We start from the raw sequence: 27,802 nt of genomic DNA, 5'->3' as shown, positions 1-27,802 counted from the left end.
GATTTTGACAGCATGAAATGAACATACCGATTTAATTCTAATTCAATTTGGGAAATATCATATACATAAGGCAAAATGTGTGGTACTCAGGCACTCGGTAGGAATGAAGGTCTCCAAATTAGTTTTTAGATCAATTTGATTTAATTAATGATAAGTGCAGTAACCAGTACATTAGATATCTCTTTGTTAAAGTCTTATACAATGCATTTTAAGCTGCAAAACTTATGCATTAAAAAATATTGAATATAATGGCTGTAATGTTTGTGAGAGTCAATAATCACTCAGACTCGCTGACGCTGTGCTTGTTTTTGTCTTTTATCTGACAATACAGATGCTATATACAACATTTATCACATTAAAACAAGTTGCTTTTGGTTAAACAAGCCGTACAGACACCTAGAGATACACACACACACACACACACACACACACTTTGAAATACTTCATGTAACATGATCTTAAGTCAAAAACAAACAAACAACAACAAAAACAAGCCAAAGTAATTTATATCATCTGTGCACTGACTACACACTGTAGGAAACATGACTGAACTTCACAGATGGGGTGTGTGTGTGTGTGTGTGTGTGTGTACTGAACAATAAACAAGCATGTTGAACTTCGAAACATAAAAACCCTGAACAACCAGAGGAGCAATATTACATCTTTACACAACCGTATCTGCTCAAAAATATCCCTTTGCAATAAAAATAAAATCTGATTGTTAAAGTCAAACACAATGCATTATAAGGTGCATAATTAATGATAAAGTAAAATCATTTTATAATGTGTTATTATATATAAGGGCTGTAATGTTTGTGAGAGTCAATAATCACTTGGTCTTTTATCTGACAATACAGACGCTATATACAACATTAATCGCATTAAAACAAGTTGCTTTTGGTCAAACAAGCCTAGAGATGATCACACACAGAGTTTGGTATCGGCACGAAGCGTGTAACATGAAGGACTGTATGAGCCTTAAGTCATAAAAACACAAACAAACAACAACAAAACTGAGCCGAAGTAATTTATACATCTGTGCACTGACTCCACACAGTAGTGTGTGTGTGTGTGTGTGTGTGTGTGTGTGTGTGTAAAACACTCAAGAATAAACAAGCATGTTGAACTTCATAAAAACACTGAACACCCAGAGTTACAATATTACATCTTTACACAACCTTATTATCAGCTCAAAAATGTCCCTTTGCAATAAAAATAAGATCTATTATAATAGTAATTTTACATTCTTCAACCCTTCCCTAATCCCGGATGATCGGATGCGCAGAAGAGCTGATCTCGGGTCAGTCGCTGTCGCTGCCAGATTCACTCAGCTGAAGATCGTTCCCTGAGGACGACAACACACACTTTATCTTCTGCTGTCAGGACAAGGCCGTCGCCGCGTCCCGTCCGCATGCTATCCGTCCTGAAGAGTGTTCGCTAATAGAATTAGAACGTCCCAAATAGTAGAGTTGAAATGAGCATTACACAGATACCCGGATGGTCTACTCGTCCCGGTTTAATCTGAAGTGCAGAACACGCGAACGGCTAATATTGCCCACAACTCTTGCACTGTGGACGAGGATTCGATTAGAACTACAAATACAAGTGTTAAAAAACGACAGACATGGCGGATGTGCGAGTTATGTAGAGAGGTTCAGATAAAGCGGTTTGGGAGATTCATTATCAGGATCTAACCTGACGAAAATGTAAAGAGTACCGTATTTTCCGGACTATAAGGCGCACTTTTTTTTCATAGTTTTGCTGGTCCTGCGACTTATAGTCAGGTGCGACTTATATCAAAATTAATTCATACTGACTGAGATGAACCAAGAGAAAACACTATCGTCTACTAGCGCTGGGACGTATGGATTTTTTCTTACCGTGGTTGAAAAGCAGGAAATTCCCCCATATAGCGATACAACAGAGCCAATAGGCTGTACTGCGGACTTTAGCCGTTAAATGTCTTTGCTGCATTGGATCAGTCTCCTCTCTAGAACAGGAGCTTTAGCCTCGCGGCAGCAGCGCCTTGCATCGCACATAGACCTTATCAGCGGATAACTCTGTGTAACTTAACTTTGTGTTAGCCTACGTGTCGCCATACACATAAATGCTCCTGATAAATTATGTTATTAAAGCATTACCATTCACAATCCACTGTTAATTTAACATAAAGCGAGCAGGCTGTGTGCAAAGTTTGCCATGAATAATTAATAATTAATTAATTATATTACTCTTAATAATTCCTATAAAGCTGACATCAGTTCATCGCGATCTCACACATCTCTGTTATTATCAATGAAGCCGACTGCATAATGAATCTTATAATATCTTTTATAATCCGAGGATTTGCCAGCATGCAGAATTCAGCACTGAACAGAAAGTCCGTTTGAGCGGTGAGGAGGGGACTCTATCTTAAATGCTTCTGATTGGCCATTGCGTTCCAGAAATCAACACATGTCTGTGATTGGCTACATCGCTCAACGCTGCAAACATGTTACAAATAGAAACTCTGGCCTGTAAATCGTTTATTTAGTTTTAGTTCTTCTTGTTGCTTTTCTGCAAAAGATGAATAACAATTTATTAGTTTTTATATGTTTTATTCATAGATATTTCTATTTAATCGTTTTATTCTCCCGCAGCCGCTCACACAGAGTGAGTGCATTACCGCCCGCGCTCGGCCATCACATCTATAGTCCCGCGCCGCCCGTCTCTAGATCACGGGTCCGGCCCGAGTATAGCGGCGGGAAATATCGGGCTCGGGAGAATCTAAGCTCTACACAGGACAGAGTAACACGGCGGATATCTCTCATATACATGTTGTTGACGGGGTAGTTAAGGCGGCAGGCGTGTGTTGCTTAGGCGGCCGCCTTATTTCCACAGTGCTGCGGGAAACCCTGTGTTACGCTAACACACCGGACACTATTCAGCTGCTGTTCTGTGTGCTGTTGTGGAGCTGAATAACCTTTCCAGATTTAATGTCTGTTCTTGGTCTTGGATTTTGTGAAATACATTTCTAAATAAATGCGACTTATAGTCCAGTGCGACTTATATATGTTTTTTTCCTCTTCATGACTAATTTTTTTGACTAATGCAACTTATACTCCGGAAAATACGGTACATACTTTTAGGGCGTAGTACAAGTAAGCGAATTGGGACGCAGCACATGACATGCGTGTGTGTGTGTGTGTGTGTGTGAGAGTCTTACTGAGCGTGTTCATCAGCTGGCTGCTGCCCTGTGATTGGCTGAGCGTGTTCATCAGCTGGCTGCTGCCCTGTGATTGGCTGAGCGTGTTCATCAGCTGGCTGCTGCCCTGTGATTGGCTGAGTCCGTTGTCCGTGTTGTTCCCGCCGGGGGAGAGACGAGAGTCGGGTTCTGAGTCGCTGCCGGAGCTGTTGTCTTCAGCGCCGCTGGCCGAGTCAGAGGAAGAAGAGCTGCTGCTCATCTGCTCGATCACGTCCACCTCGGCCCGCAGCTCTGAGACACACACACACACACACACACACACACACACACACACACACACACACGAGTGAGAACCTTAAACTGTAGTTATCTAGTTCTCAGGCTCGACTAGAACAGGTTCTCCTGCTTGAATGTTGATTATTCTCCTCATATTCTCCAGTGTTGCGGCTCCTCTCTTCCCAGTCTGTCAGTAATGCTCTGCTTACTTCCTGTCTCTATGAAGCTCCTCCTTCTGAAAAGCACACTGTGCTCTGATTGGTCGGCTGGAGCAGTGTGTTGTGATTGGTCGAGCGCTTCGAGTGTGTTTGGGAAATGTCCCGCCCCTTACCATAACCGCCAGTTTAACACACTACTAACTAACTCAACCAGGCCCGCCCCTTTATTCTGCGCATTAATTATGGTAATGAGGAATATTGTGACGTGTTCGTTCCCGGAAGATACGACTCGGTTACTGACGTAACCTCGGTTCCCTGAGATAAGGGAACAAGTATTGCGTAGCTATATGCTATGGGGAAAACTCCTTTTTCTCCAAATACTGAAGCCTTTTTGTATAATAACACAGTGCTACTGCAGAGACTTACTCGCACGCTATTGGCTGGTCAGTGGTAACTGCACGAACCTATGGCAGAGCGGCGTAACTGCGAACCAATCGGTGCACAGCCGCCGAGCTGAGCGCAGAGCCGGGCATCTGCCTATAAAAGACACTCGCTTCGCCATAGATTCAGGTTTATCGACTGAAGCGACGCACGCAGAGTCGTGAGCGTCAGCGCGGCCGTCTACACAATACTCGTTCCCTCATCTCAGGGAACCGAGGTTACGTTAGTAACTGAGTCGTTCCCTTTCGAACGGTCAGTCATATTGCATAGCTACACGCTTTAGGGAACCAATCCAATCACGCCGTGCTATGTTAAGCGGAACGACCTGTTCTATGACCCAAGGTAGGGACGCTTGAACAAGGGTTCAAAGCAAGGGCCTAAGTCTGACATGACGCCTCGAGATGGCTCGATAGGGCAAGTTATAAAATCTGGCGAAGGTGAAGGTAGAGGTAAGGTAAAGGTAGCCGGCCACCGTGCATCACCGCTGGATACTCCACTAGGCCGTGCCCAGCAGGAGGCCATGCTCGAGCTCTAACCCTGCGGGGCACTGCAGCCCATAGAAGCGCAGGCCAGAACGATAGCGTCCGCCAGCCGTCGCCAAGCTGAGATGGCCGCCACATAGACTTTGAGCATGGATGGGGTACGGCCCTCATCCAGTAGCTCTCGGAGACATGAAAGTATCAGAGATACTTCGCATAAAGCAGGGTTCTGGTTCCGGATTGGGCACCAGCCGGAGAACACAGACCACATAAGGGTATATAAGGGGCGTAACTTCAGTGTAACAGGGATGATCTCACTTTAATCAAATACCCAGATCACTTTGTTTTAATTTCTTGCCAAACAGACAAAAATTGTTCAACCTATTTTGAATTTATTAAAAGTCTTGTACAATTGAACATTGAGAAGACAAAGGAATTATGCTGTGGGAATCAAAATAGGAAAGGTACAGCTGGCCTCCCATATAAACAAGTTATTATAAAAGGTGTAAAGATAAAGCAAGTTTCAAATTTTAAATATCTAGGTACAATTATTGATGACAAACTCTCATTCCAGGACATAAGAAAACAAGACAGCATTTAGGTCTACTCAGGAAGATTAGAAATTTTAGCATTGATAGGAGGATCCTAACTATTGTTTACAGATCGATGATCAAAAGTATTTTAACTTATAATATCGTTTCATGGTATGACAATTTAACAGGACTGTATACTGGTAGGCCACCCCTTCGAACACGAATCTCAAAAAAGGTCTGTGATGGGGGGCTATTTGGATTTGAAATTATGCAACTTTCAGATCCACTGAGAAAAACCAATTCCCCGGGCAAACTAGCGCGAGATATGTTTCAGGGTTAGCATCTTGAATGCCGTGTTATAAGGGGCCTTCTTCAGATGTCTGAGATCTAGGATGGGCCTGAGGCCGCCGTCCTTTCTGGGAACGAGGAAGTGAAGCCTGACTCGCGGGGGGCTGGAGGCACGGCCTCTACCGCCCCTTTTCCAGTAAGCTCATCACTTCGGTGCGCAGGACGCGAGACACATTGCTCTTCACCGGTGTCGACTATACCCGCAAAGTGGGTGGATTGCGAGCCAATTGGAGCAAGTAGCCTCGTTCTACGGTGCTCACACCAGGGACGGCTTTCCATGCCTCGGCCCGGCTGGCTATGGGTTGGTCAGGTGACAGCGCGCTGCATTGAGCAGGGCACCGACACTCGTGTGGTGTGGAAGAGGAAAAGTGCTCTTTTGACGAGTATTTTGTGTTTTATTTTGTTCGCTATAACAGCGGGCGAGGGCAAGGGGGCGTGAACTTAAACGGGCCGACTGCTTGCAATCGCAACATCTGCTCCATTGGCCAGAACTGAACAGGGCTTTTGGAGGAACACAGGGCTTCATGGAGGGTGGTCCAGCCGCGGGAATTAACCCTTCCCTCTTCCTGTCTTGTTGATCAGGACCGCTTCTTGGGTTCAGGGTCCAGCGTAAGTCTAGGCCGGGTTCCCTGAGTCTTGCTGCCGGCGAGCGCTGAAGTCGTCCTGCAGGGTTTGGATGGATGAGCCACCTTGGATTTCCATCCAATAGCAGTGGGCGGGTAAAGGTGCACAACCGCGGCTTCCTTAAGGGGGGCAGTTTCACGTAACCCTTTCCCCCAGCGCCGTCTAGGTTTGAGAGCACGATTTTGTCAGTTCTTCGCAAACTTCTGGGAAGAACGGTGCAGATCGCTGGCGAGGGGCCTGTAGGCACCACTCCTCCTGGCGGCTGCGAGAGGGCTTCTCAGGAGGGGCCCAGTCAGAAGTTTACGAAGAGACCGAGCTCCTCGACTGCTTTAGACAGGACGCGGATACGCTCGCCGTCCAGTCCAGCTCTGGAGTCGCTGCGTTCTTTAGACGGCAAGGGGCATCGTGACAGAGCCCGACCAATCCTCTGCGTCCGAAGCCGCCAATGAGTCATCGTGAGGATCCTCCTCGGATCCGCCGAATGCCTTGCCTTGCCTTGCCTCCGTATACTCAACCCTCAGACTCCGCCGTTTTTCCTTCGAGGCTCGAGAGGAAAAGGAAACGGGAGTGCGCGAGGGGCGGAGTGGCGCTCTGAGAAGAACGTGATCCGAGAGTCAGAGCGGCTTTGCCCAGGCAAGCGACACTCGCTGTGTTTGTCCTCGGCATGCAGAGGGGCTACATTTGCATCAACGCCGCGGCTCTTTTAGAAATTACAGCGAAGGGACACAGCGCGACAGCTCGCGGCGATGATCCGCTGGCTGACGCGCGCTGGATCTGGTGCAGTCCTCTGGCTCGCTGTTCGGCTGCTGGCTCTGCTTTCTCAGCGAAGAAGGCGAAGGCTTCGAGTAGAACGGCGCTTCAGTCGATAAACCTGAATCTATGGTGAAGCGAGAGGCTTTTATAGGCAGATGCCCCGGCTCAGCTCGGCAGGCTGTGCACCGATGGGTTCGCAGTTACGACACTCTGCCATAGGTTCGTGCAGTCCCCACTGACCAGCCAATAGCGTGAGAGTCTTTTCCATTACGTATTAAACTATAAAAATGCCAAATTCTAAACACACAAGTAACCCCTGTGTGTGTGTGTGTGTGTGTGTGTGTGTGTGTGTGTGTGTGTGTGTGTGTGTGTGTGTGTGTCTGACCTCGCTTGATGTCGTCTAGCTGTGGCTCTGGTGAAGGGTTGTCTTTGCCTGGCGAGCTCCTAGCGCCCCCTGCTGGCCGGAGGGGTGTGCGAAACTGAGCCGTCAGCGGAGTCGCTCTCAACGACTGCTGATCCAGACGAGCCTGGACCTTACTGCTGCCCTCGGCCCTGACCAACACACACACACACACACACACACACACACACAATCATCATCAGCACCTCATCTGCTGCCCTCGGCCCTGACCAACACACACACACACACACACAATCATCATCAGCACCTCATCTGCTGCCCTCGGCCCTGACCAACACACAGAGGTGGAAAGTCCAGGTTCAGAAAGTAAAAGTCCTCCACAGTATTTTGTTCCAATCACCTGGATTTGCTAATTAGCACAGTTTTTCAGCAGGAGAGAGAACTAATTAGTGAAATCAGCTGACTGAGTTCATGGCTGGAATAAACATATGGCAGGACTTTTACTTTCTGACCCCTGGACTTTCCACCTCTGCCAACACACACACACAATCATCACCTCATCTCACTGGACACATGAGCGCAGAAATACACACGCATGCACTGTGATCCTGCCAGTCATGTGCTCTCAATCTAATGCTCACCTTGCATGGTTTAGTTAGAATGGCTGCAGTGTTCTGCATCTATAACTGGTCGTGCCGGATGTGAATACTGGGTAATATTGCATGCATCAATGCTTACAAACACAAACACCAGCAGTTTATTATTCCAGTGCAGAAAAGCTTGAGCGAGGCGAGCATGATTTCTGTAGGAGAGCTGAACGTGTTTATCGTGTGGATTAACTGGACTCACACTAAACTGTGGGATGTGTTGGATATTAAACAGTGTTATTAGAAGCGTATAAAGTTGCGAAAGAGATGCTGTTCTCCAGACGTCGTTCTGATGTCAACCCGTGTGTTTGAGACTGTCTTTGGTTCACTGCAGTTTTAAGCAGAAAATACTCAGCAATGCTGTCCACTTATGAACTTACACATGGTGTGTGTTAAAGCTGAAGTGAATGTAGACACTGAGAAAGAGTGTGTGTGTATCAGTATATTGGATCCGTGCAGCTGCGTTCACACCGAACGCGGATTGAGCATCACGCGCGAGTGATGTTAAGTTAATGTAAAGACGCGCTGACGAGTGATTTTAGTCGGTGCTTTTTGTGCATTCACACGTTTGAAGCGAATTCGCGTCTGACGAACGAGGTAAAAAAACTGAGCTTTGGCGTCTTTTCACGGCGCGTTAACCAATCAGGAGCCTGCTTGCTGCGGTCACGTGGTGAAGTGACGTGAGGAACGAGTGCAGGCCCGCCCGGGGTCCTCATTCAACAACTCAGAATGTAAAGAACAACATATTATACAGTTATTTGTTTTATTGGGAATATACCATGTACATAAAAAGAAGTGGGCTCAAGGTAAACCAAATTTTCAACATTTTATAAATGACTTTACACTATATGTACATCTTTTGGAACAAACTAACAACAAAAAAGCAATGAAAACATGTAATGCTTTGAAAGCACTGGATTTTATGTAAAACCTGGCAGCTAATGTTAATGTGATATTGTGAACATGTAATACCTCTTGTTCTTGTGGCATTGAATAAAAAATGTAAATAACAAAAGTCACTCATTTAACACCGACTGATATCGGCGGAGAGCAGTCATAGCTCGTGCGAGTGGATGTTCAAGCGTCCAACTAGACGCGACAGAAGCGAATTCGACGCTCAATTGGCGTTGGGTGTGAACGCAGCATTAGAGTGACAGCAGCCTGATAATCGTGCCCAGTCATTAGGAGAGCGTGTGTGTGTCCCAGTCCCGTGTCGTGGATAAACTCGTGCTCCTCATGCTCACCTGGTCTTCTTCACCTGTATGCTGCTGCTGAGCTTCTCCAGCACGAACTCGCCCGTGTCGTGGTTGATGATGAGCACGCAGTCCTTCTGGTACGGCTTCTTGTTGCCCTTGAAGACGGTCATGGGCGGCGTGGATCCCTGCGGACGAGAGCGAGTGAGCGGCCGCACACACACACACACACACGCACACACACACACACACACACACACACGCGCGCGCACACACACACACTCACCGGGATGTGTGGGAGTGTGATGGTCACCTCCTCGCCCTTGCCCACCTGCAGCTCTCCTTCACACGACGTGTCGATCGACGCCGGCTTAAAGTCATCTGAGGAGCACAGGACCGGCATCAGCAATCATGACATCAAGATCCAGCTAATCCGTTACACCCGTGGAGGTTATTAACGGTGTCTGGTCACATTCACCACATTTACTACTTTTCCCAATATTTATGCCAGTGAAAATCCAGCATAAACTCGCATTATTATTGTCTAACTGAAATACTTCTGCTAATCAGCTGTGGGCCGCCATTACACCGTCTGGCATGCAGATTACCTGTCGCTCTCACTACTCTGAGTCAAGATAAAGGATGGAGTAAGATGTGTTTCTTTACTTTTGATACACGCAAACCTATTGTAGGAGACTCCAAAACATAAGGAGCCTTTAAAATAGCACAATAGGGGCACTTTAATGATCTTGAGATAACATGAACAAGCAATGAACAGCTGTATTTTAACAAAGATTTAGTTTCTTTAAAGTCGTCATGAAATCAAAATGGACAATTCTAGTTTTTTATGGAATGTATCAGTGTTTATTCTGAAAGATTTACCCTCACACACATCATCATTATTGTGTTATGGAATATTTTAATTATTATGTTAATAATGTTGAATCAGAATAAGTTCCTGTTGCAGCATCTCTGATGACGAGGGCGGGGCAACCTGTCACTCACATGAGATCAGCCAATAGCAAACCACAATCCATCCAATCAGTTCCACACGGAGACAACCAAGCCCCGCCCACATTTATCCTTGTTCGCAAATTAAAATTCACTTTAATGCGACTTTACCTAATGTTAAACAAAGTGTTATCAATGTTTTTTTTTAATAAGTTGGTCATTAATCAGGGCGAAAATAATAAGAGACCGCAGATTACGCTAGCTTCTTCAGTTGTCTGTTAATATCGCGCCAAAAGTAACCCAGTCCGGTTTTCCCGCTGTCGATGACGTCACATCTACGCTGGATGTGTGTTATTCAGCCGCTGAAGGTCGCTTCTGTTCAACACTAATCTGTGTGTGTGTTACTCACATCTGATGGTGTGGAAGGATGACTTGGGTCTCTTCTCGAAGCTGTCTCCGAGCTTCAGCACGTGCTCCTCTTTATCCAGAGGCGTGTTCGCGCTTCCGTTCATCACATCCAGTCCAGAACCGCAGAATCCCGCAGGTAAACAAACACCGAGGAGAAGCGGCCCCACACTGCGACGGACACGACACTTCCGGGTCACGGGGAACACGAATGACGCCCTCACCAGGATCTTTACGTTAATATGCGTGTAAAATCAGACATTTAGCAGTTAAAGCACACGATAAAACATGTATCATCAGATGAGCTGTTCGTCTTAAAAACTCCATATGACTCCATATGATCTAATGAAATAAAATCAAACATTCAATAATAAATAAAGATATTTGAAGGAAATATAATAAGTATTAGAGCCAGTTAGCCCGAGTGTTAGCACAAATGCAGGTAAATATTTTGGCACCTTTGTTCGGTGAATGAACACAAACAAAATCCAGAGACCCGCTTCTTGTGTGGTTTCCCTTCCGGGTCAGTGATGCCAGGAAAAAAAGTAGTACAGAAATACGGGAGTAATTGAAGACAATTGTTTTATTAAAGAGTTTCTGATGTTATTTAAGTATTATTTAATATCAAAATAATGTAATAATTTGTCGTTAAAAGGATGTGAATATATTGAGCACCGTGAGCTGATGGCGTGAGACTCGCGCGATTACCGTAATTACACCTAACATCGCGAACACAGACGTTACATCACACAGACACATTCACTACTTCCTTCAGTGAAACAAAATCTGCACTGATGTCTTAAAGAACACGATAAAATAAATAAATGAACATAACTGAGTGAGAAAAACTAAAATAGCCGCATCGAAGCGTGTTTATGCGTTTTGGTGGCTGCGGCATCTTGGTTCATTACGGTAGAGTCGAGATGAAGCCGTTCCTCACACTGAACATGTGTGTATGAGTGCGGAGAACACACCACACGCGACCACTGCCATGACACACACACAGCCGAGGGCGATCCTGCTGTTCAGCGGGAAGAGGAAGTCTGGGAAGGACTATGTGGCAGATTTGATTCAGCACAGGTGAGTTGAGTGTCGCGCGCACAGGTGAGCCAGTGTCGCGCGCACAGGTGAGCCAGTGTCGCGCGCACAGGTGAGTTCTGCATGAGCTGACGCTGTTGTTGTGATCGCAGGCTGACTGCAGAGGTGTGCTGTATACTCAGGCTGTCTGCGCCGCTCAAACTGCAGTATGCACAGGTACACTACACTCTTTAACCCTCTCTAGCCGGACATGTGTGATGATGACACTCAGGTTTATAACCTTTAGCCTAGATATTTGTAACTTAAAAAAAAAGTTTGCATATGTGAATTGTTTTGTATTCATATATGTATTGTATTCGATACATCAGGCATTTATGCACAGGCTCATCTGCATACACTGTTGAGAGCCACGCCCACATCCCAACATCCAATCAGCAACCGGGCACAGAACCAAGCCCGCCTTACATTATTTTCTTTTTCAGTAATCAGTATGTACATCACAATATAGAAATAATAGTCCAGAAATTATATTGAAGAATAAAATCTACACAATTTCACTAGAAATACAGTAAAAACAGGGGAATATTATTATAATGTAAATCTGTTCTCTATGTGAATATATAGTAAAGTGTAATTTATTCCTGTGATCAAAGCTGAATGTTTATCATCATTACTCCAGTCTTCAGTGTCACATGATCCTCCAGAAATCAGGATAATATGATGATTGACAGATGAAACCGCTTCAGTCTTTTCAACCACACAGCATCATTATTTCTAACTATAATTCTTAAAGGGATAGTTCACCCAAAAATTACAATTCTGTCATCATTCACTCACCCTCCAGTTGTTTCAAACCTGTATGAGTTTCTTTCTTCTGTTGAACACAAAGGAAGATATTTAGAAGAATGTTGGTGACCAGACAGTTGCTGGACCCACTGACTTCCATAGTAGGGAAAGATGGACCTGGTGACTGTCCGGTTTGAAGAGGGTGAGTGATGACGACAGAAGTTTCATTTTTAAAGTTCATCCAGTAAGGAAACAAGTAAATGAAAAATCATGATTCACAGTTTATCCAGAATCGTTCAGCTATAATAACTGTGTGTGTGTGTGTTCAGGACCATGATGTGTGTGTGTGTGTGTGTGTGTGTGTGTGTGTGTTCAGGACCATGATGTGTGTGTGTGTGTGTGTGTGTGTGTGTGTGTGTGTGTGTGTGTGTGTGTGTGTGTGTGTGTGTGTGTTCAGGACCATGATGTCTGACGTGTGTGTGTGTGTGTGTGTGTGTGTGTGTGCAGGACCATGATGTCTGACTGGTGTGTGTGTGTGTGTGCAGGACCATGATGTCTGACTGGTGTGTGTGTGTGTGTGTGCAGGACCATGATGTCTGACTGGTGTGTGTGTGTGTGTGTGCAGGACCATGATGTCTGACTGGTGTGTGTGTGTGTGTGTGCAGGACCATGATGTCTGACTGGTGTGTGTGTGTGTGTGCAGGACCATGATGTCTGACGTGTGTGTGTGTTCAGGACCATGATGTCTGACGTGTGTGTGTGTGTGTGCAGGACCATGATCTGGACTACGAGCAGCTGCTGGGCTGTGGTCAGTATAAGGAGAGGCATCGGGTCGAGATGATCCGCTGGGGAGAGATGAGGAGACGGCAGGACTCGGGCTTCTTCTGCCGGCTGGCCGTCCAACACGCCACGCGGCCCGTCTGGGTACATAACCATAATCATAACCATAATCATAACCATAACCATAACCATAACCATAATCATAATCATAATCATAACCATACACTGTTGGAGAACTGAGTCTGCTTTCTCCCCAGGTTTCTTCTCCACACTGATGGAGTTTGGGCTGTTGTCTTGCTTAATCCTTGCATTTAATATTCAGCGATGTTATTGATCTCCTGCATGGACACCGTTATATGAGAGCTGAGCTGAGCTGAGCGTTATGTAAATCAATAATGAACCATCGCTGAACTTAAGCTGGACTGTCATGCTCACAGTAACACACACTCTCCTGTCGTTATGCTCACAGTAACACACACTCTCCTGTCGTCATGCTCACAGTAACACACACTCTCCTGTCGTCATGCTCACAGTAACACACACTCTCCTGTCGTCATGCTCACAGTAACACACACTCTCCTGTCGTCATGCTCACAGTAACACACACTCTCCTGTCGTCATGCTCACAGTAACACACACTCTCCTGTCGTCATGCTCACAGTAACACACACTCTCCTGTCGTCATGCTCACAGTAACACACACTCTCCTGTCGTCATGCTCACAGTAACACACTCTCCTGTCGTCATGCTCACAGTAACACACACTCTCCTGTCGTCATGCTCACAGTAACACACACTCTCCTGTCGTCATGCTCACAGTAACACACACTCTCCTGTCGTCATGCTCACAGTAACACACACTCTCCTGTCGTCATGCTCACAGTAACACACACTCTCCTGTCGTCATGCTCACAGTAACACACACTCTCCTGTCGTCATGCTCACAGTAACACACACTCTCTCCTGTCGTCATGCTCACAGTAACACACACTCTCCTGTCGTCATGCTCACAGTAACACACACTCTCCTGTCGTCATGCTCACAGTAACACACACTCTCCTGTCGTCATGCTCACAGTAACACACGCTCTCCTGTCGTCATGCTCACAGTAACACACACTCTCCTGTCGTCATGCTCACAGTAACACACTCTCTCCTGTCGTCATGCTCACAGTAACACACGCTCTCCTGTCGTCATGCTCACAGTAACACACGCTCTCCTGTCGTCATGCTCACAGTAACACACACTCTCCTGTCGTCATGCTCACAGTAACACACACTCTCCTGTCGTCATGCTCTCAGTAACACACACTCTCCTGTCGTCATGCTCACAGTAACACACACTCTCCTGTCGTCATGCTCACAGTAACACACACTCTCCTGTCGTCATGCTCACAGTAACACACGCTCTCCTGTCGTCATGCTCACAGTAACACACACTCTCCTGTCGTCATGCTCACAGTAACACACACTCTCCTGTCGTCATGCTCACAGTAACACACACTCTCCTGTCGTCATGCTCACAGTAACACACACTCTCCTGTCGTCATGCTCACAGTAACACACTCTCTCCTGTCGTCATGCTCACAGTAACACACACTCTCCTGTCGTCATGCTCACAGTAACACACTCTCTCCTGTCGTCATGCTCACAGTAACACACACTCTCCTGTCGTCATGCTCACAGTAACACACTCTCTCCTGTCGTCATGCTCACAGTAACACACACTCTCCTGTCGTCATCCTCACAGTAACACACACTCTCCTGTCGTCATGCTCACAGTAACACACACTCTCCTGTCGTCATGCTCACAGTAACACACACTCTCCTGTCGTCATGCTCACAGTAACACACACTCTCCTGTCGTCATGCTCACAGTAACACACACTCTCCTGTCGTCATGCTCACAATAACACACACTCTCCTGTCGTCATGCTCACAGTAACACACTCTCTCCTGTCGTCATGCTCACAGTAACACACACTCTCCTGTCGTCATGCTCACAGTAACACACTCTCTCCTGTCGTCATGCTCACAGTAACACACACTCTCCTGTCGTCATGCTCACAGTAACACACTCTCTCCTGTCGTCATGCTCACAGTAACACACACTCTCCTGTCGTCATGCTCACAGTAACACACACTCTCCTGTCGTCATGCTCACAGTAACACACACTCTCCTGTCGTCATGCTCACAGTAACACACACTCTCCTGTCGTCATGCTCACAGTAACACACACTCTCCTGTCGTCATGCTCACAGTAACACACACTCTCCTGTCGTCATGCTCACAGTAACACACACTCTCCTGTCGTCATGCTCACAGTAACACACACTCTCCTGTCGTCATGCTCACAGTAACACACACTCTCCTGTCGTCATGCTCACAGTAACACACACTCTCCTGTCGTCATGCTCACAGTAACACACACTCTCCTGTCGTCATGCTCTCAGTAACACACACGCTCTCCTGTCGTCATGCTCACAGTAACACACACTCTCCTGTCGTCATGCTCACAGTAACACACACTCTCCTGTCGTCATGCTCTCAGTAACACACACTCTCCTGTCGTCATGCTCACAGTAACACACGCTCTCCTGTCGTCATGCTCACAGTAACACACGCTCTCCTGTCGTCATGCTCACAGTAACACACGCTCTCCTGTCGTCATGCTCACAGTAACACACGCTCTCCTGTCGTCATGCTCACAGTAACACACACTCTCCTGTCGTCATGCTCTCAGTAACACACACTCTCCTGTCGTCATGCTCACAGTAACACACGCTCTCCTGTCGTCATGCTCACAGTAACACACACTCTCCTGTCGTCATGCTCACAGTAACACACGCTCTCCTGTCGTCATGCTCACAGTAACACACGCTCTCCTGTCGTCATGCTCACAGTAACACACGCTCTCCTGTCGTCATGCTCACAGTAACACACGCTCTCCTGTCGTCATGCTCACAGTAACACACACTCTCCTGTCGTCATGCTCTCAGTAACACACACTCTCCTGTCGTCACGCTCACAGTAACACACGCTCTCCTGTCGTCATGCTCACAGTAACACACACTCTCCTGTCGTCATGCTCACAGTAACACACACTCTCCTGTCGTCATGCTCACAGTAACACACGCTCTCCTGTCGTCACGCTCACAGTAACACACGCTCTCCTGTCGTCACGCTCACAGTAACACACGCTCTCCTGTCGTCACGCTCACAGTAACACACACTCTCCTGTCGTCATGCTCACAGTAACACACGCTCTCCTGTCGTCACGCTCACAATAACACACACTCTCCTGTCGTCACGCTCACAGTAACACACACTCTCCTGTCGTCATGCTCACAGTAACACACACTCTCCTGTCGTCATGCTCACAGTAACACACACTCTCCTGTCGTCATGCTCACAGTAACACACGCTCTCCTGTCGTCATGCTCACAATAACACACACTCTCCTGTCGTCATGCTCACAGTAACACACACTCTCCTGTCGTCATGCTCACAGTAACACACACTCTCCTGTCGTCATGCTCACAGTAACACACACTCTCCTGTCGTCATGCTCACAGTAACACACACTCTCCTGTCGTCACGCTCACAGTAACACACACTCTCCTGTCGTCATGCTCACAGTAACACACACTCTCCTGTCGTCATGCTCACAGTAACACACTCTCTCCTGTCGTCATGCTCACAGTAACACACACTCTCCTGTCGTCATGCTCACAGTAACACACACTCTCCTGTCGTCATGCTCACAGTAACACACACTCTCCTGTCGTCATGCTCACAGTAACACACACTCTCCTGTCGTCATGCTCACAGTAACACACACTCTCCTGTCGTCATGCTCACAGTAACACACACTCTCCTGTCGTCATGCTCACAGTAACACACACTCTCCTGTCGTCATGCTCACAGTAACACACACTCTCCTGTCGTCATGCTCACAGTAACACACACTCTCCTGTCGTCATGCTCACAGTAACACACACTCTCCTGTCGTCATGCTCACAGTAACACACACTCTCCTGTCGTCATGCTCTCAGTAACACACACTCTCCTGTCGTCATGCTCACAGTAACACACTCTCTCCTGTCGTCATGCTCACAGTAACACACTCTCTCCTGTCGTCATGCTCACAGTAACACACACTCTCCTGTCGTCATGCTCTCAGTAACACACACTCTCCTGTCGTCATGCTCACAGTAACACACACTCTCCTGTCGTCATGCTCACAGTAACACACTCTCTCCTGTCGTCATGCTCACAGTAACACACACTCTCCTGTCGTCATGCTCACAGTAACACACACTCTCCTGTCGTCATGCTCACAGTAACACACACTCTCCTGTCGTCATGCTCACAGTAACACACTCTCCTGTCGTCATGCTCACAATAACACACACTCTCCTGTCGTCATGCTCACAGTAACACACACTCTCCTGTCGTCACGCTCACAGTAACACACACTCTCCTGTCGTCATGCTCACAGTAACACACACTCTCCTGTCGTCATGCTCACAGTAACACACTCTCCTGTCGTCATGCTCACAGTAACACACACTCTCCTGTCGTCATGCTCACAGTAACACACACTCTCCTGTCGTCATGCTCACAGTAACACACACTCTCCTGTCGTCATGCTCACAGTAACACACACTCTCCTGTCGTCATGCTCACAGTAACACACTCTCTCCTGTCGTCATGCTCACAGTAACACACACTCTCCTGTCGTCATGCTCACAGTAACACACACTCTCCTGTCGTCATGCTCACAGTAACACACGCTCTCCTGTCGTCATGCTCACAGTAACACACACTCTCCTGTCGTCACGCTCACAGTAACACACACTCTCCTGTCGTCATGCTCACAGTAACACACACTCTCCTGTCGTCATGCTCACAGTAACACACACTCTCCTGTCGTCATGCTCACAGTAACACACACTCTCCTGTCGTCATGCTCACAGTAACACACACTCTCCTGTCGTCATGCTCACAGTAACACACTCTCCTGTCGTCATCCTCACAGTAACACACACTCTCCTGTCGTCATGCTCACAGTAACACACACTCTCCTGTCGTCACGCTCACAGTAACACACACTCTCCTGTCGTCATGCTCACAGTAACACACACTCTCCTGTCGTCATGCTCACAGTAACACACTCTCCTGTCGTCATGCTCACAGTAACACACGCTCTCCTGTCGTCATGCTCACAGTAACACACGCTCTCCTGTCGTCATGCTCACAGTAACACACACTCTCCTGTCGTCATGCTCACAGTAACACACACTCTCTCCTGTCGTCATGCTCACAGTAACACACACTCTCCTGTCGTCATGCTCACAGTAACACACACTCTCCTGTCGTCATGCTCACAGTAACACACACTCTCCTGTCGTCATGCTCACAGTAACACACACTCTCCTGTCGTCATGCTCACAGTAACACACACTCTCCTGTCGTCATGCTCACAGTAACACACACTCTCCTGTCGTCATGCTCACAGTAACACACACTCTCCTGTCGTCATGCTCACAGTAACACACGCTCTCCTGTCGTCATGCTCACAGTAACACACGCTCTCCTGTCGTCATGCTCACAGTAACACACACTCTCCTGTCGTCATGCTCACAGTAACACACACTCTCCTGTCGTCATGCTCACAGTAACACACACTCTCCTGTCGTCAACACACACTCTCCTGTCGTCAACACACACTCTCCTGTCGTCAACACACACTCTCCTGTCGTCAACACACACTCTACTGTCGTCATGCTCACAGTAACACACACTCTTCCCGCTCTCTCAGATCGTCAGCGACTGCAGGAGGAGATCGGATGTGCAGTGGTTCCGGCAGGAGTTTCCCGGCCGATGTGTGTGTGTGCGTGTGGAGGCGTCAGAGCAGACCAGATCACAGCGGGGCTGGAGGTTTACCACAGGTACAACACACACACACACACACACACACACGTGTGTGTATAGAGGAGAGCCCTGAGCTCGGGAAACTGCCATAGTAGAGACAGAGCGGCTCACACTAACACTTTCTGCTCAGTGTAACTCTGATCTATCCAGAGATTCTCTTGGGGTTCAGAGTATTTATTTCCCCCGCATTCATTTCACGCACGTCTAGTACATCGTGTGCAGTGTATACTTGTTTCTTGATGTACCCCTGAGAGAACGGAGGTGAAATGTGACATTTTTTATCATACGCACTGTTTTAGAAGTCTGAATATTTTTGCCCTATGCCATTTTTGGCTTTCGGGCGCAGCAGGTATTATAACTGCTGAAGAGTGTGTAACGCTGCCGTGAAGAGTGTGTAACGCTGCCGTGAAGAGTGTGTAACGCTGCCGTGAAGAGTGTGTAACGCTGCCGTGAAGAGTGTGTAACGCTGCCGTGAAGAGTGTGTAACGCTGCCGTGAAGAGTGTGTAACGCTGCCGTGAAGAGTGTGTAACGCTGCCGTGAAGAGTGTGTAACGCTGCCGTGAAGAGTGTGTAACGCTGCCGTGAAGAGTGTGTAACGCTGCTGTGAAGAGTGTGTAACGCTGCTGTGAAGAGTGTGTAACGCTGCTGAAAGTGTGTAACGCTGCTGTGAAGAGTGTGTAACGCTGCTGTAAAGAGTGTGTAACGCTGCTGTAAAGAGTGTGTAACGCTGCTGTAAAGAGTGTGTAACGCTGCTGTGAAGAGTGTGTAACGCTGCTGTGAAGAGTGTGTAACGCTGCTGTGAAGAGTGTGTAACGCTGCTGTGAAGAGTGTGTAACGCTGAAGAGTGTGTAACGCTGCTGTGAAGAGTGTGTAACGCTGCTGTAAAGAGTGTGTAACGCTGAAGAGTGTGTAACGCTGCTGTAAAGAGTGTGTAACGCTGAAGAGTGTGTAACGCTGCTGTAAAGAGTGTGTAACGCTGCTGTGAAGAGTGTGTAACGCTGAAGAGTGTGTAACGCTGCTGTAAAGAGTGTGTAACGCTGCTGTGAAGAGTGTGTAACGCTGCTGTGAAGAGTGTGTAACGCTGCTGTGAAGAGTGTGTAACGCTGCTGTGAAGAGTGTGTAACGCTGCTGTGAAGAGTGTGTAACGCTGCTGTGAAGAGTGTGTAACGCTGCTGTAAAGAGTGTGTAACGCTGAAGAGTGTGTAACGCTGCTGTAAAGAGTGTGTAACGCTGCTGTAAAGAGTGTGTAACGCTGCTGTAAAGAGTGTGTAACGCTGCTGTGAAGAGTGTGTAACGCTGAAGAGTGTGTAACGCTGCTGTGAAGAGTGTGTAACGCTGAAGAGTGTGTAACGCTGCTGTGAAGAGTGTGTAACGCTGCTGTAAAGAGTGTGTAACGCTGAAGAGTGTGTAACGCTGCTGTAAAGAGTGTGTAACGCTGAAGAGTGTGTAACGCTGCTGTGAAGAGTGTGTAACGCTGAAGAGTGTGTAACACTGCTGTAAAGAGTGTGTAACGCTGCTGTGAAGAGTGTGTAACGCTGCTGTGAAGAGTGTGTAACGCTGCTGTGAAGAGTGTGTAACGCTGCTGTGAAGAGTGTGTAACGCTGCTGTGAAGAGTGTGTAACGCTGCTGTGAAGAGTGTGTAACGCTGCTGTGAAGAGTGTGTAACGCTGCTGTAAAGAGTGTGTAACGCTGAAGAGTGTGTAACGCTGCTGTGAAGAGTGTGTAACGCTGCTGTGAAGAGTGTGTAACGCTGCTGTAAAGAGTGTGTAACGCTGAAGAGTGTGTAACGCTGCTGTGAAGAGTGTGTAACGCTGAAGAGTGTGTAACGCTGCTGTAAAGAGTGTGTAACGCTGAAGAGTGTGTAACGCTGCTGTAAAGAGTGTGTAACGCTGCTGTGAAGAGTGTGTAACGCTGAAGAGTGTGTAACGCTGCTGTAAAGAGTGTGTAACGCTGCTGTGAAGAGTGTGTAACGCTGCTGTGAAGAGTGTGTAACGCTGCTGTGAAGAGTGTGTAACGCTGCTGTGAAGAGTGTGTAACGCTGCTGTGAAGAGTGTGTAACGCTGCTGTGAAGAGTGTGTAACGCTGCTGTAAAGAGTGTGTAACGCTGAAGAGTGTGTAACGCTGCTGTGAAGAGTGTGTAACGCTGCTGTAAAGAGTGTGTAACGCTGAAGAGTGTGTAACGCTGCTGTGAAGAGTGTGTAACGCTGAAGAGTGTGTAACGCTGCTGTGAAGAGTGTGTAACGCTGCTGTGAAGAGTGTGTAACGCTGCTGTGAAGAGTGTGTAACGCTGCTGTGAAGAGTGTGTAACGCTGCCGTGAAGAGTGTGTAACGCTGCTGTGAAGAGTGTGTAATGCTGCTGTGAAGAGTGTGTAACGCTGCTGTGAAGAGTGTGTAACGCTGCTGTGAAGAGTGTGTAACGCTGCTGTGAAGAGTGTGTAACGCTGCTGTGAAGAGTGTGTAACGCTGCTGTGAAGAGTGTGTAACGCTGCTGTGAAGAGTGTGTAACGCTGCTGTGAAGAGTGTGTAACGCTGCTGTGAAGAGTGTGTAACGCTGCTGTGAAGAGTGTGTAACGCTGCTGTGAAGAGTGTGTAACGCTGAAGAGTGTGTAACGCTGCTGTAAAGAGTGTGTAACGCTGCCGTGAACAGTGTGTAACGCTGCTGTGAAGAGTGTGTAACGCTGCCGTGAAGAGTGTGTAACGCTGCCGTGAAGAGTGTGTAACGCTGAAGAGTGTGTAACGCTGCTGTGAAGAGTGTGTAACACTGCTGTAAAGAGTGTGTAACGCTGCTGTGAAGAGTGTGTAACGCTGCCGTGAACAGTGTGTAACGCTGCCGTGAAGAGTGTGTAACGCTGCTGTGAAGAGTGTGTAACGCTGCCGTGAACAGTGTGTAACGCTGCCGTGAAGAGTGTGTAACGCTGCTGTGAAGAGTGTGTAACGCTGCCGTGAACAGTGTGTAACGCTGCTGTACACTCCTCAGGTGTGGACGACGCCGAGTCCGAGTGCGGTCTGGATGAGGGACTGCAGTTCGACTGGATCCTCCAGAACGACGGAGAACACGAGCGTCTGGAGAAGCAGCTGGAGGAGCTTCTGTCCTCACTCCCTAGAACATGACTCTTCTCCTCCATAAACCTCATTATCTGATCATAACCAACATTATCTGATCATAATCAACACTTCTCCTCCATAAACCTCCTCATCTGACCATAATCAACACTTCTCCTCCATAAACCTCCTCATCTGACCATAATCAACACTTCTCCTCCATAAACCTCATTATCTGATCATAACCAACATTATCTGATCATAACCAACACTTCTCCTCCATAAACCTCATTATCTAATCATAATCAACACTTCTCCTCCATAAACCTCCTCATCTGACCATAATCAACACTTCTCCTCCATAAACCTCATTATCTGATCATAACCAACATTATCTGATCATAATCAACACTTCTCCTCCATAAACCTCATTATCTGATCATAACCAACATTATCTGATCATAATCAACACTTCTCCTCCATAAACCTCCTCATCTGACCATAATCAACACTTCTCCTCCATAAACCTCCTCATCTGACCATAATCAACACTTCTCCTCCATAAACCTCATTATCTGATCATAACCAACATTATCTGATCATAACCAACACTTCTCCTCCATAAACCTCATTATCTAATCATAATCAACACTTCTCCTCCATAAACCTCATTATCTAATCATAATCAACACTTCTCCTCCATAAACCTCCTCATCTGACCATAATCAACACTTCTCCTCCATAAACCTCATTATCTGACCATAACCAACACTTCTCCTCCTCATCTGCAACAGCTCAACCTGTAAGAAATGAAATTACATAAGCACTCGTTCACTCATCTGTTGTCCTATAACCCATGTTGAACTGGCAAAACCTACAATCAAATCTGAGATTTGTCGACGGCAATCGGGAGAAAGAGACGTGTTTAGCCGTCTAGCTCCATAGACTCCCATTCATTCTGGCGATCGCCCCCAGTGGAACTCTGCTGGAACTACAACCGCAACTCGGCACAACAGGACTTGATAGTGAGTGGCCAGGCTCTCCGGAGACGGGCAGTGTTGGTCCTTCAGGAGCAGGGTTGGGGAACACTGATCTAGATTATACTGTTGTTCTGTATTTTCTGTGTTAAATACCCCATACATTTACATACAGTGAATAAATAAAAGAGCAATATTATTCCTCTGAAGCTATTTCCATATCAAATTATTATTTATTCATTACTTTTAAATTGATAAACGTCTAATCGTCTGTTTTATCATGAGCGAGCGCATGACTTCTCATAACAACCGTACTCGGTTACTAACGTAACCTCGGTTCTCTCTAGAGAGAGGAACGAGTACTGCGTTGTCGTAGCAACGCATTGGGGAAAATCCTTTTCCACGAGAATACTGAAGCAAAAAATTATCCTTAATTTTGTATCTATGTAAAACGCTTTGCCACAGCATACAGACCTAGGCGAGACAGCTCGCGCGCCTATTGGCTGCTGTGCGGCAAAAGCTTAAGCCAATCGAGCGAGCCCTTGAGTGACGTCACACCCAATGAGGGCGCTTCGCGCCCTCCCGCGTCACGTCCAGCCGAAACGGGCGTGGCTTAGGGCTATATATTTCGCTCGCAGGCTTATGAACTCTGATTTTTAACAGCGAAACAACCAGAGCGCATACACGGCAGGAAACGCAGTACTCGTTCCTCTCTCTAGAGAGAACCGAGGTTACGTTAGTAACCGAGTACGTTCTCTTACGAGAGATACTCTCGTACTGCGTTGTCGTAGCAACGCATTGGGGAACACCCTGTAAGACGCCGTGTGTGCAGTGATCAGACACCATAGACCCAGAGCACTGAGCTGGGGTTCATATAGTACATAATCACCTGTAGGACTCACAGAGAATCCTGAAAGAGGTGGGCTCTAACCACCATCTCCCACAAAAATGACTGCCTTAGCAGATCAGTATAGAATTAACTGCGCTTAGCAGTTTCAGCATAATAATGCCATAATAGACGACTGAAAAGTCAGTCTAACAAATACGGTTATTCAAACCGATAATATCTTGGCCTGTAAGGCGGGTACCTCGAGGTTATAAAACCTGATAAATGTAGACGGTGAGGCCCAGCCTGCCGCCATACAAATATCCTGTAAGGCAATCCCACTCGACCAAGCCCACGAAGAAGCCATACTTCTCGTGGAGTGCGCCCTAACACCCAAAGGGCACTGAATGCCTTTGGATGCGTACGCTAGAGCTATAGCGTCCACTATCCATCTGGATAGGCTCTGTTTCGAAGTGGCCAGTCCCTTGAGACGCCCACTAAACGAAACGAAAAGCTGCTCTGTCTGTCTGAAAGCAGACGAGCGCGACACGTAAGCTCTCAATGCCCTCACTGGGCAGATTAAGTTTTCGTCCATATTATCCCCGATGACCGGAAGGGCAGACAGGGAAATAACCTGCGCCATAAACGGTGTGTTTAGGGATTTTGGAACGTAACCATGCTTAGGTTTGAGCACGACTCTGGAGTCATTAAGCCCAAATTCCATGCACGACGCGCTCACTGACAGCGCGTGTAAGTCCCCAACGCGCTTCACTGAAGCGAGAGCCAGGAGAAACACTGTCTTGAGCGACAAGTGTTTCATATCAATCTCCTGAAGAGGCTCGAAAGGAGGACCCTTCATGGCGTCCAGCACCGTGGAAAGGTCCCAAATGGGAACTGTGGGAGGTCTGGGTGGATTAAGTCTCCTAGCTCCTTTAAGGAATCAAATGACTAAATCGTTCCTTCCTATGGACTGGCCGTGTGCGGTTTCAGAAAAAGCCGCTATAGCCGCCACATATACCTTGAGCGTGGAAGGGGATCTCCCGCTATCCAACATCTCTTGTAAGAAGGACAAAACCTCTGTCACTCCGCAGTCTGGGGGTGACACGCCGCGAGACGTGCACCAGCCAGAGAAAACTGACCATTTCGACGCATAGAGCCGTCGTGTAGACGGAGCTCTAGCTTGTGTGATCGTGTTTAACACTCCCTGAGGGAGGTCAGCGGATACCCGTTGATGGCCCACACGTGAAGGGACCATAGCTCCGGGTGAGGATGCCAAATCGAACCGTTTGCTTGAGAAAGGAGATCCCTCCTCAGAGGCACTGGCCACGGGGCGGTGCTGGCTAACTGCATCACAGCTGGGAACCAGGGTTGATTCGACCAGAGTGGCGCTACTAGCAGCACTGAGCATCCTTCCTCCCTGATCCTCTCCACCACCTGGGTCAGGAGGGAGACAGGGGGAAAAGCATATAGGGGGCGGCGTGGCCACTGATGAGCCAGCGCGTCCTTGCTTTTCGAGAAAAATTCTAGACAGTGAGCGTTCTCTGGGGACGCAAAGAGGTCTACTTCCGCTCTGCCGAATTTCCTCCACAACAGTTGTACTGTGTGTGGGTGTAATGACCACTCTCCTGCCGGAACGCGGTTCCTGGACAGTACGTCTGGTCCAACATTCAGGTGCCCCGGCACGTGCGCCGCCCTTAGTGAAAGGAAGTTGCAGCGCGCCCATATCAGAAGGCGGCGGTGCCAGCAGCTTGTCGTGACTTCTCCCGCTGATGTGCTCTCTCGACGGCGCAGCTTCTTCACTCGGATCAGCGATGAGTTGTCCTCGCTGAAGGATAAAAAATCAGAGTTCATAAGCCTGTGAGCGAAATATATAGCCCTAAGCCACGCCCGTTTCGGCTGGACGTGACGCGGGAGGGCGCAAAGCGCCCTCATTGGGTGTGACGTCACTCAAGGGCTCGCTCGATTGGCTTAAGCTTTTGCCGCACAGCAGCCAATAGGCGCGCGAGCTGTCTCGCCTAGGTCTGTATGCTGTGGCAAAGCGTTTTACATAGATACAAAATTAAGGATAATTTTTTGCTTCAGTATTCTCGTGGAAAAGGATTTTCCCCAATGCGTTGCTACGACAACGCAGTACGAGAGTATCTCTCGTAAGAGAACTGTCAATTCTCCTCAGAAAACTGCCCTAGAAAAGGTCTTAAAGTGTGTGTGTTTCAAGGTTTGTTTCTTTACAGTTTTCACCGGTGTTAAGAAGAAAAATATAAACCAATAAAAGTCGATGGAGACTGATTATTTTTACTACTCACTAACATTGAATATTAAGTAAGGGATAATGTATAGCGAGGCGGTTGTTATAGCGAATATAACACCGAGAGACATTATGAGCCCGACGCGTTGTATTCGCTATAACAACTAGGGCTGTTGGAACGAATTCCGAAATTCGAATATAATTCGAATATTTAAAAAATCAATACTATTCGAATGCTGAAGTTACTATTCGAATATTGCTTTTTTTTTTTTTTATATATATATAATATGCAATCTTGCCTTTCTCGCCAACTTGGCTTACACACGCATGTGAAAATGAAATGATTTTGTTTCGTCTGATAAACAATACATTTTTTAATCGTAACACAATTGTGCGCGTTATCCACGCTGCATCGTCATAACAATACGGTCAATAATGCCGGCGAGGACTGTCTCCACGGAAACGGAGATCACCACTCCTGACAATTTGAGAAGCGATGTGTGGAAGGTGTTTGGATTTAAAATCATAAATGGGAAAATCACAAATAAAGAAGTGGCAATTTGCAGAATATGCTAAATCTGAATTAAATATCACTCCTCAACTTGCAACCTTACTGTGCGTTCACACCGGACGCAAATAGCACGTCAAATTCTAGCCTGCCGCGTCTAGTTATACGCTTGACCACTGTCCATTCGCGCGTCAAGAGCCGCGTCTTTGCATTGACTTAACATTGAAATCACTCGCGCCTGACGCGCTATTCGCGTCCGGTGTGAACGCACCATTAGGGCACATCTGACAACGCTACACCCTGACAAGCTAGGCGATCTGTCCAAGGAACCGCTGCTAAAACAGGCAAGAATGACGTCTTTTCTGCCTCTCTCTTCATCACGGGGCTTACCAGCTGTCTGCCAAAAGGCGATTACAGACAAACTGACACGGTTTATCTGTAAAGATATGAGACCGATCAACATCACGCAGGGGTCTGGATTTAAAGATTGTATTCACGAGCTTGAGCCAATGGTAGCTAACGTTACACGGTTCCTAGCCGCACAACAATCACTGACAGAGTTGTGAAACTCTGACACAACAGCAGACAACTGATCAGTGGAAAAATGTCCATTAAAGTTGCCAAATTAAAGTCATTCATTTTTTCCCGCTGTTTTATTGTTAATAAAAAAAAACGCGATCACCCGTTTCTAAATGTTTATTGTAATGTTAGCTGTCCCTCTAGTGGACAGAACGTGTAACAACAACCAAATGCTATAGTGGCATTGATGATTCATAAGCCTGTGTAATGTCGCAAATATTAATAATAGGATGAATTTGAGCATTTAATATTCGAATATTATTCGAATATTAAATAAAATAAGGAATGAAATTCGAATAGTATTATGGAGGAAGATTGACAGCCCTAATAACAACCACCTCGCTATACATTGTCCCGCTTATTACATGGTTACCTACCAAATAAATCAATCATTTGACACAAAATATGTATTTAAAAATGAATTTATTGATTTAAAAACGATTTATTTGGCTTCCGCTAAAGAAAATAGTCCGTTCCGTCTCTACGGTTAGAATCCTGCGTCCATGGCAACGCTCTGTTTTTCATGGCAACGGTGCGTTATCAAGAAATAATAACAGACCGCTTTCTACATTAGAATTCAGCCAAGCCATGTAATAAAATATAATAAAATGTCAACAATAAAAGGTTAGCTGATATGACAGTAAGTGCTGCAGTTGACATGTGTTATAGAGACACTGAGATACGAGATCGGCGATCGCTGGAGATTAATGTGGAGATGCTAATCTGGCCGT

At 46.9% G+C, this 27,802-nt stretch overlaps 2 protein-coding genes and 1 long non-coding RNA gene across 3 annotated transcripts; 1 reads left to right on the top strand and 2 right to left on the bottom strand.

Moving 5' to 3' along the window:
- Positions 1 to 268: 268 nt before the first annotated feature.
- Positions 269 to 11,386, bottom strand: eaf1 (ELL associated factor 1). Its single transcript, XM_079627077.1, has 7 exons — positions 10,812 to 11,386; positions 10,358 to 10,583; positions 9,284 to 9,378; positions 9,049 to 9,185; positions 7,182 to 7,348; positions 3,206 to 3,475; positions 269 to 1,345 (listed from the first exon to the last, which is right to left on the bottom strand). Exons 2-7 carry the CDS (start codon positions 10,458 to 10,460, stop codon positions 1,302 to 1,304), a joined length of 816 nt encoding a protein of 271 aa, XP_079483203.1. The 5' UTR covers positions 10,461 to 10,583; positions 10,812 to 11,386; the 3' UTR covers positions 269 to 1,301.
- Positions 11,302 to 22,165, top strand: pmvk (phosphomevalonate kinase). Its single transcript, XM_079627078.1, has 5 exons — positions 11,302 to 11,433; positions 11,544 to 11,607; positions 12,949 to 13,101; positions 18,782 to 18,911; positions 21,872 to 22,165. Exons 1-5 carry the CDS (start codon positions 11,309 to 11,311, stop codon positions 22,003 to 22,005), a joined length of 606 nt encoding a protein of 201 aa, XP_079483204.1. The 5' UTR covers positions 11,302 to 11,308; the 3' UTR covers positions 22,006 to 22,165.
- LOC307006276 lies at positions 21,949 to 23,501 on the bottom strand. The gene is made up of 3 exons (XR_013799431.1): positions 22,264 to 23,501; positions 22,164 to 22,223; positions 21,949 to 22,083 (listed from the first exon to the last, which is right to left on the bottom strand). It is a non-coding gene; the product is annotated as an uncharacterized lncRNA (long non-coding RNA).
- Positions 23,502 to 27,802: the final 4,301 nt, after the last annotated feature.

The sequence above is a fragment of the Phoxinus phoxinus genome (genome assembly GCF_949152265.1).
Source record: "Phoxinus phoxinus genome assembly, chromosome: 10".
NCBI classification, from domain to species: Eukaryota; Metazoa; Chordata; class Actinopteri; order Cypriniformes; family Leuciscidae; genus Phoxinus; species Phoxinus phoxinus.
Note: the sequence above shows the minus strand (reverse complement) of the source record. Positions and strands in the feature narration are given on the sequence as shown.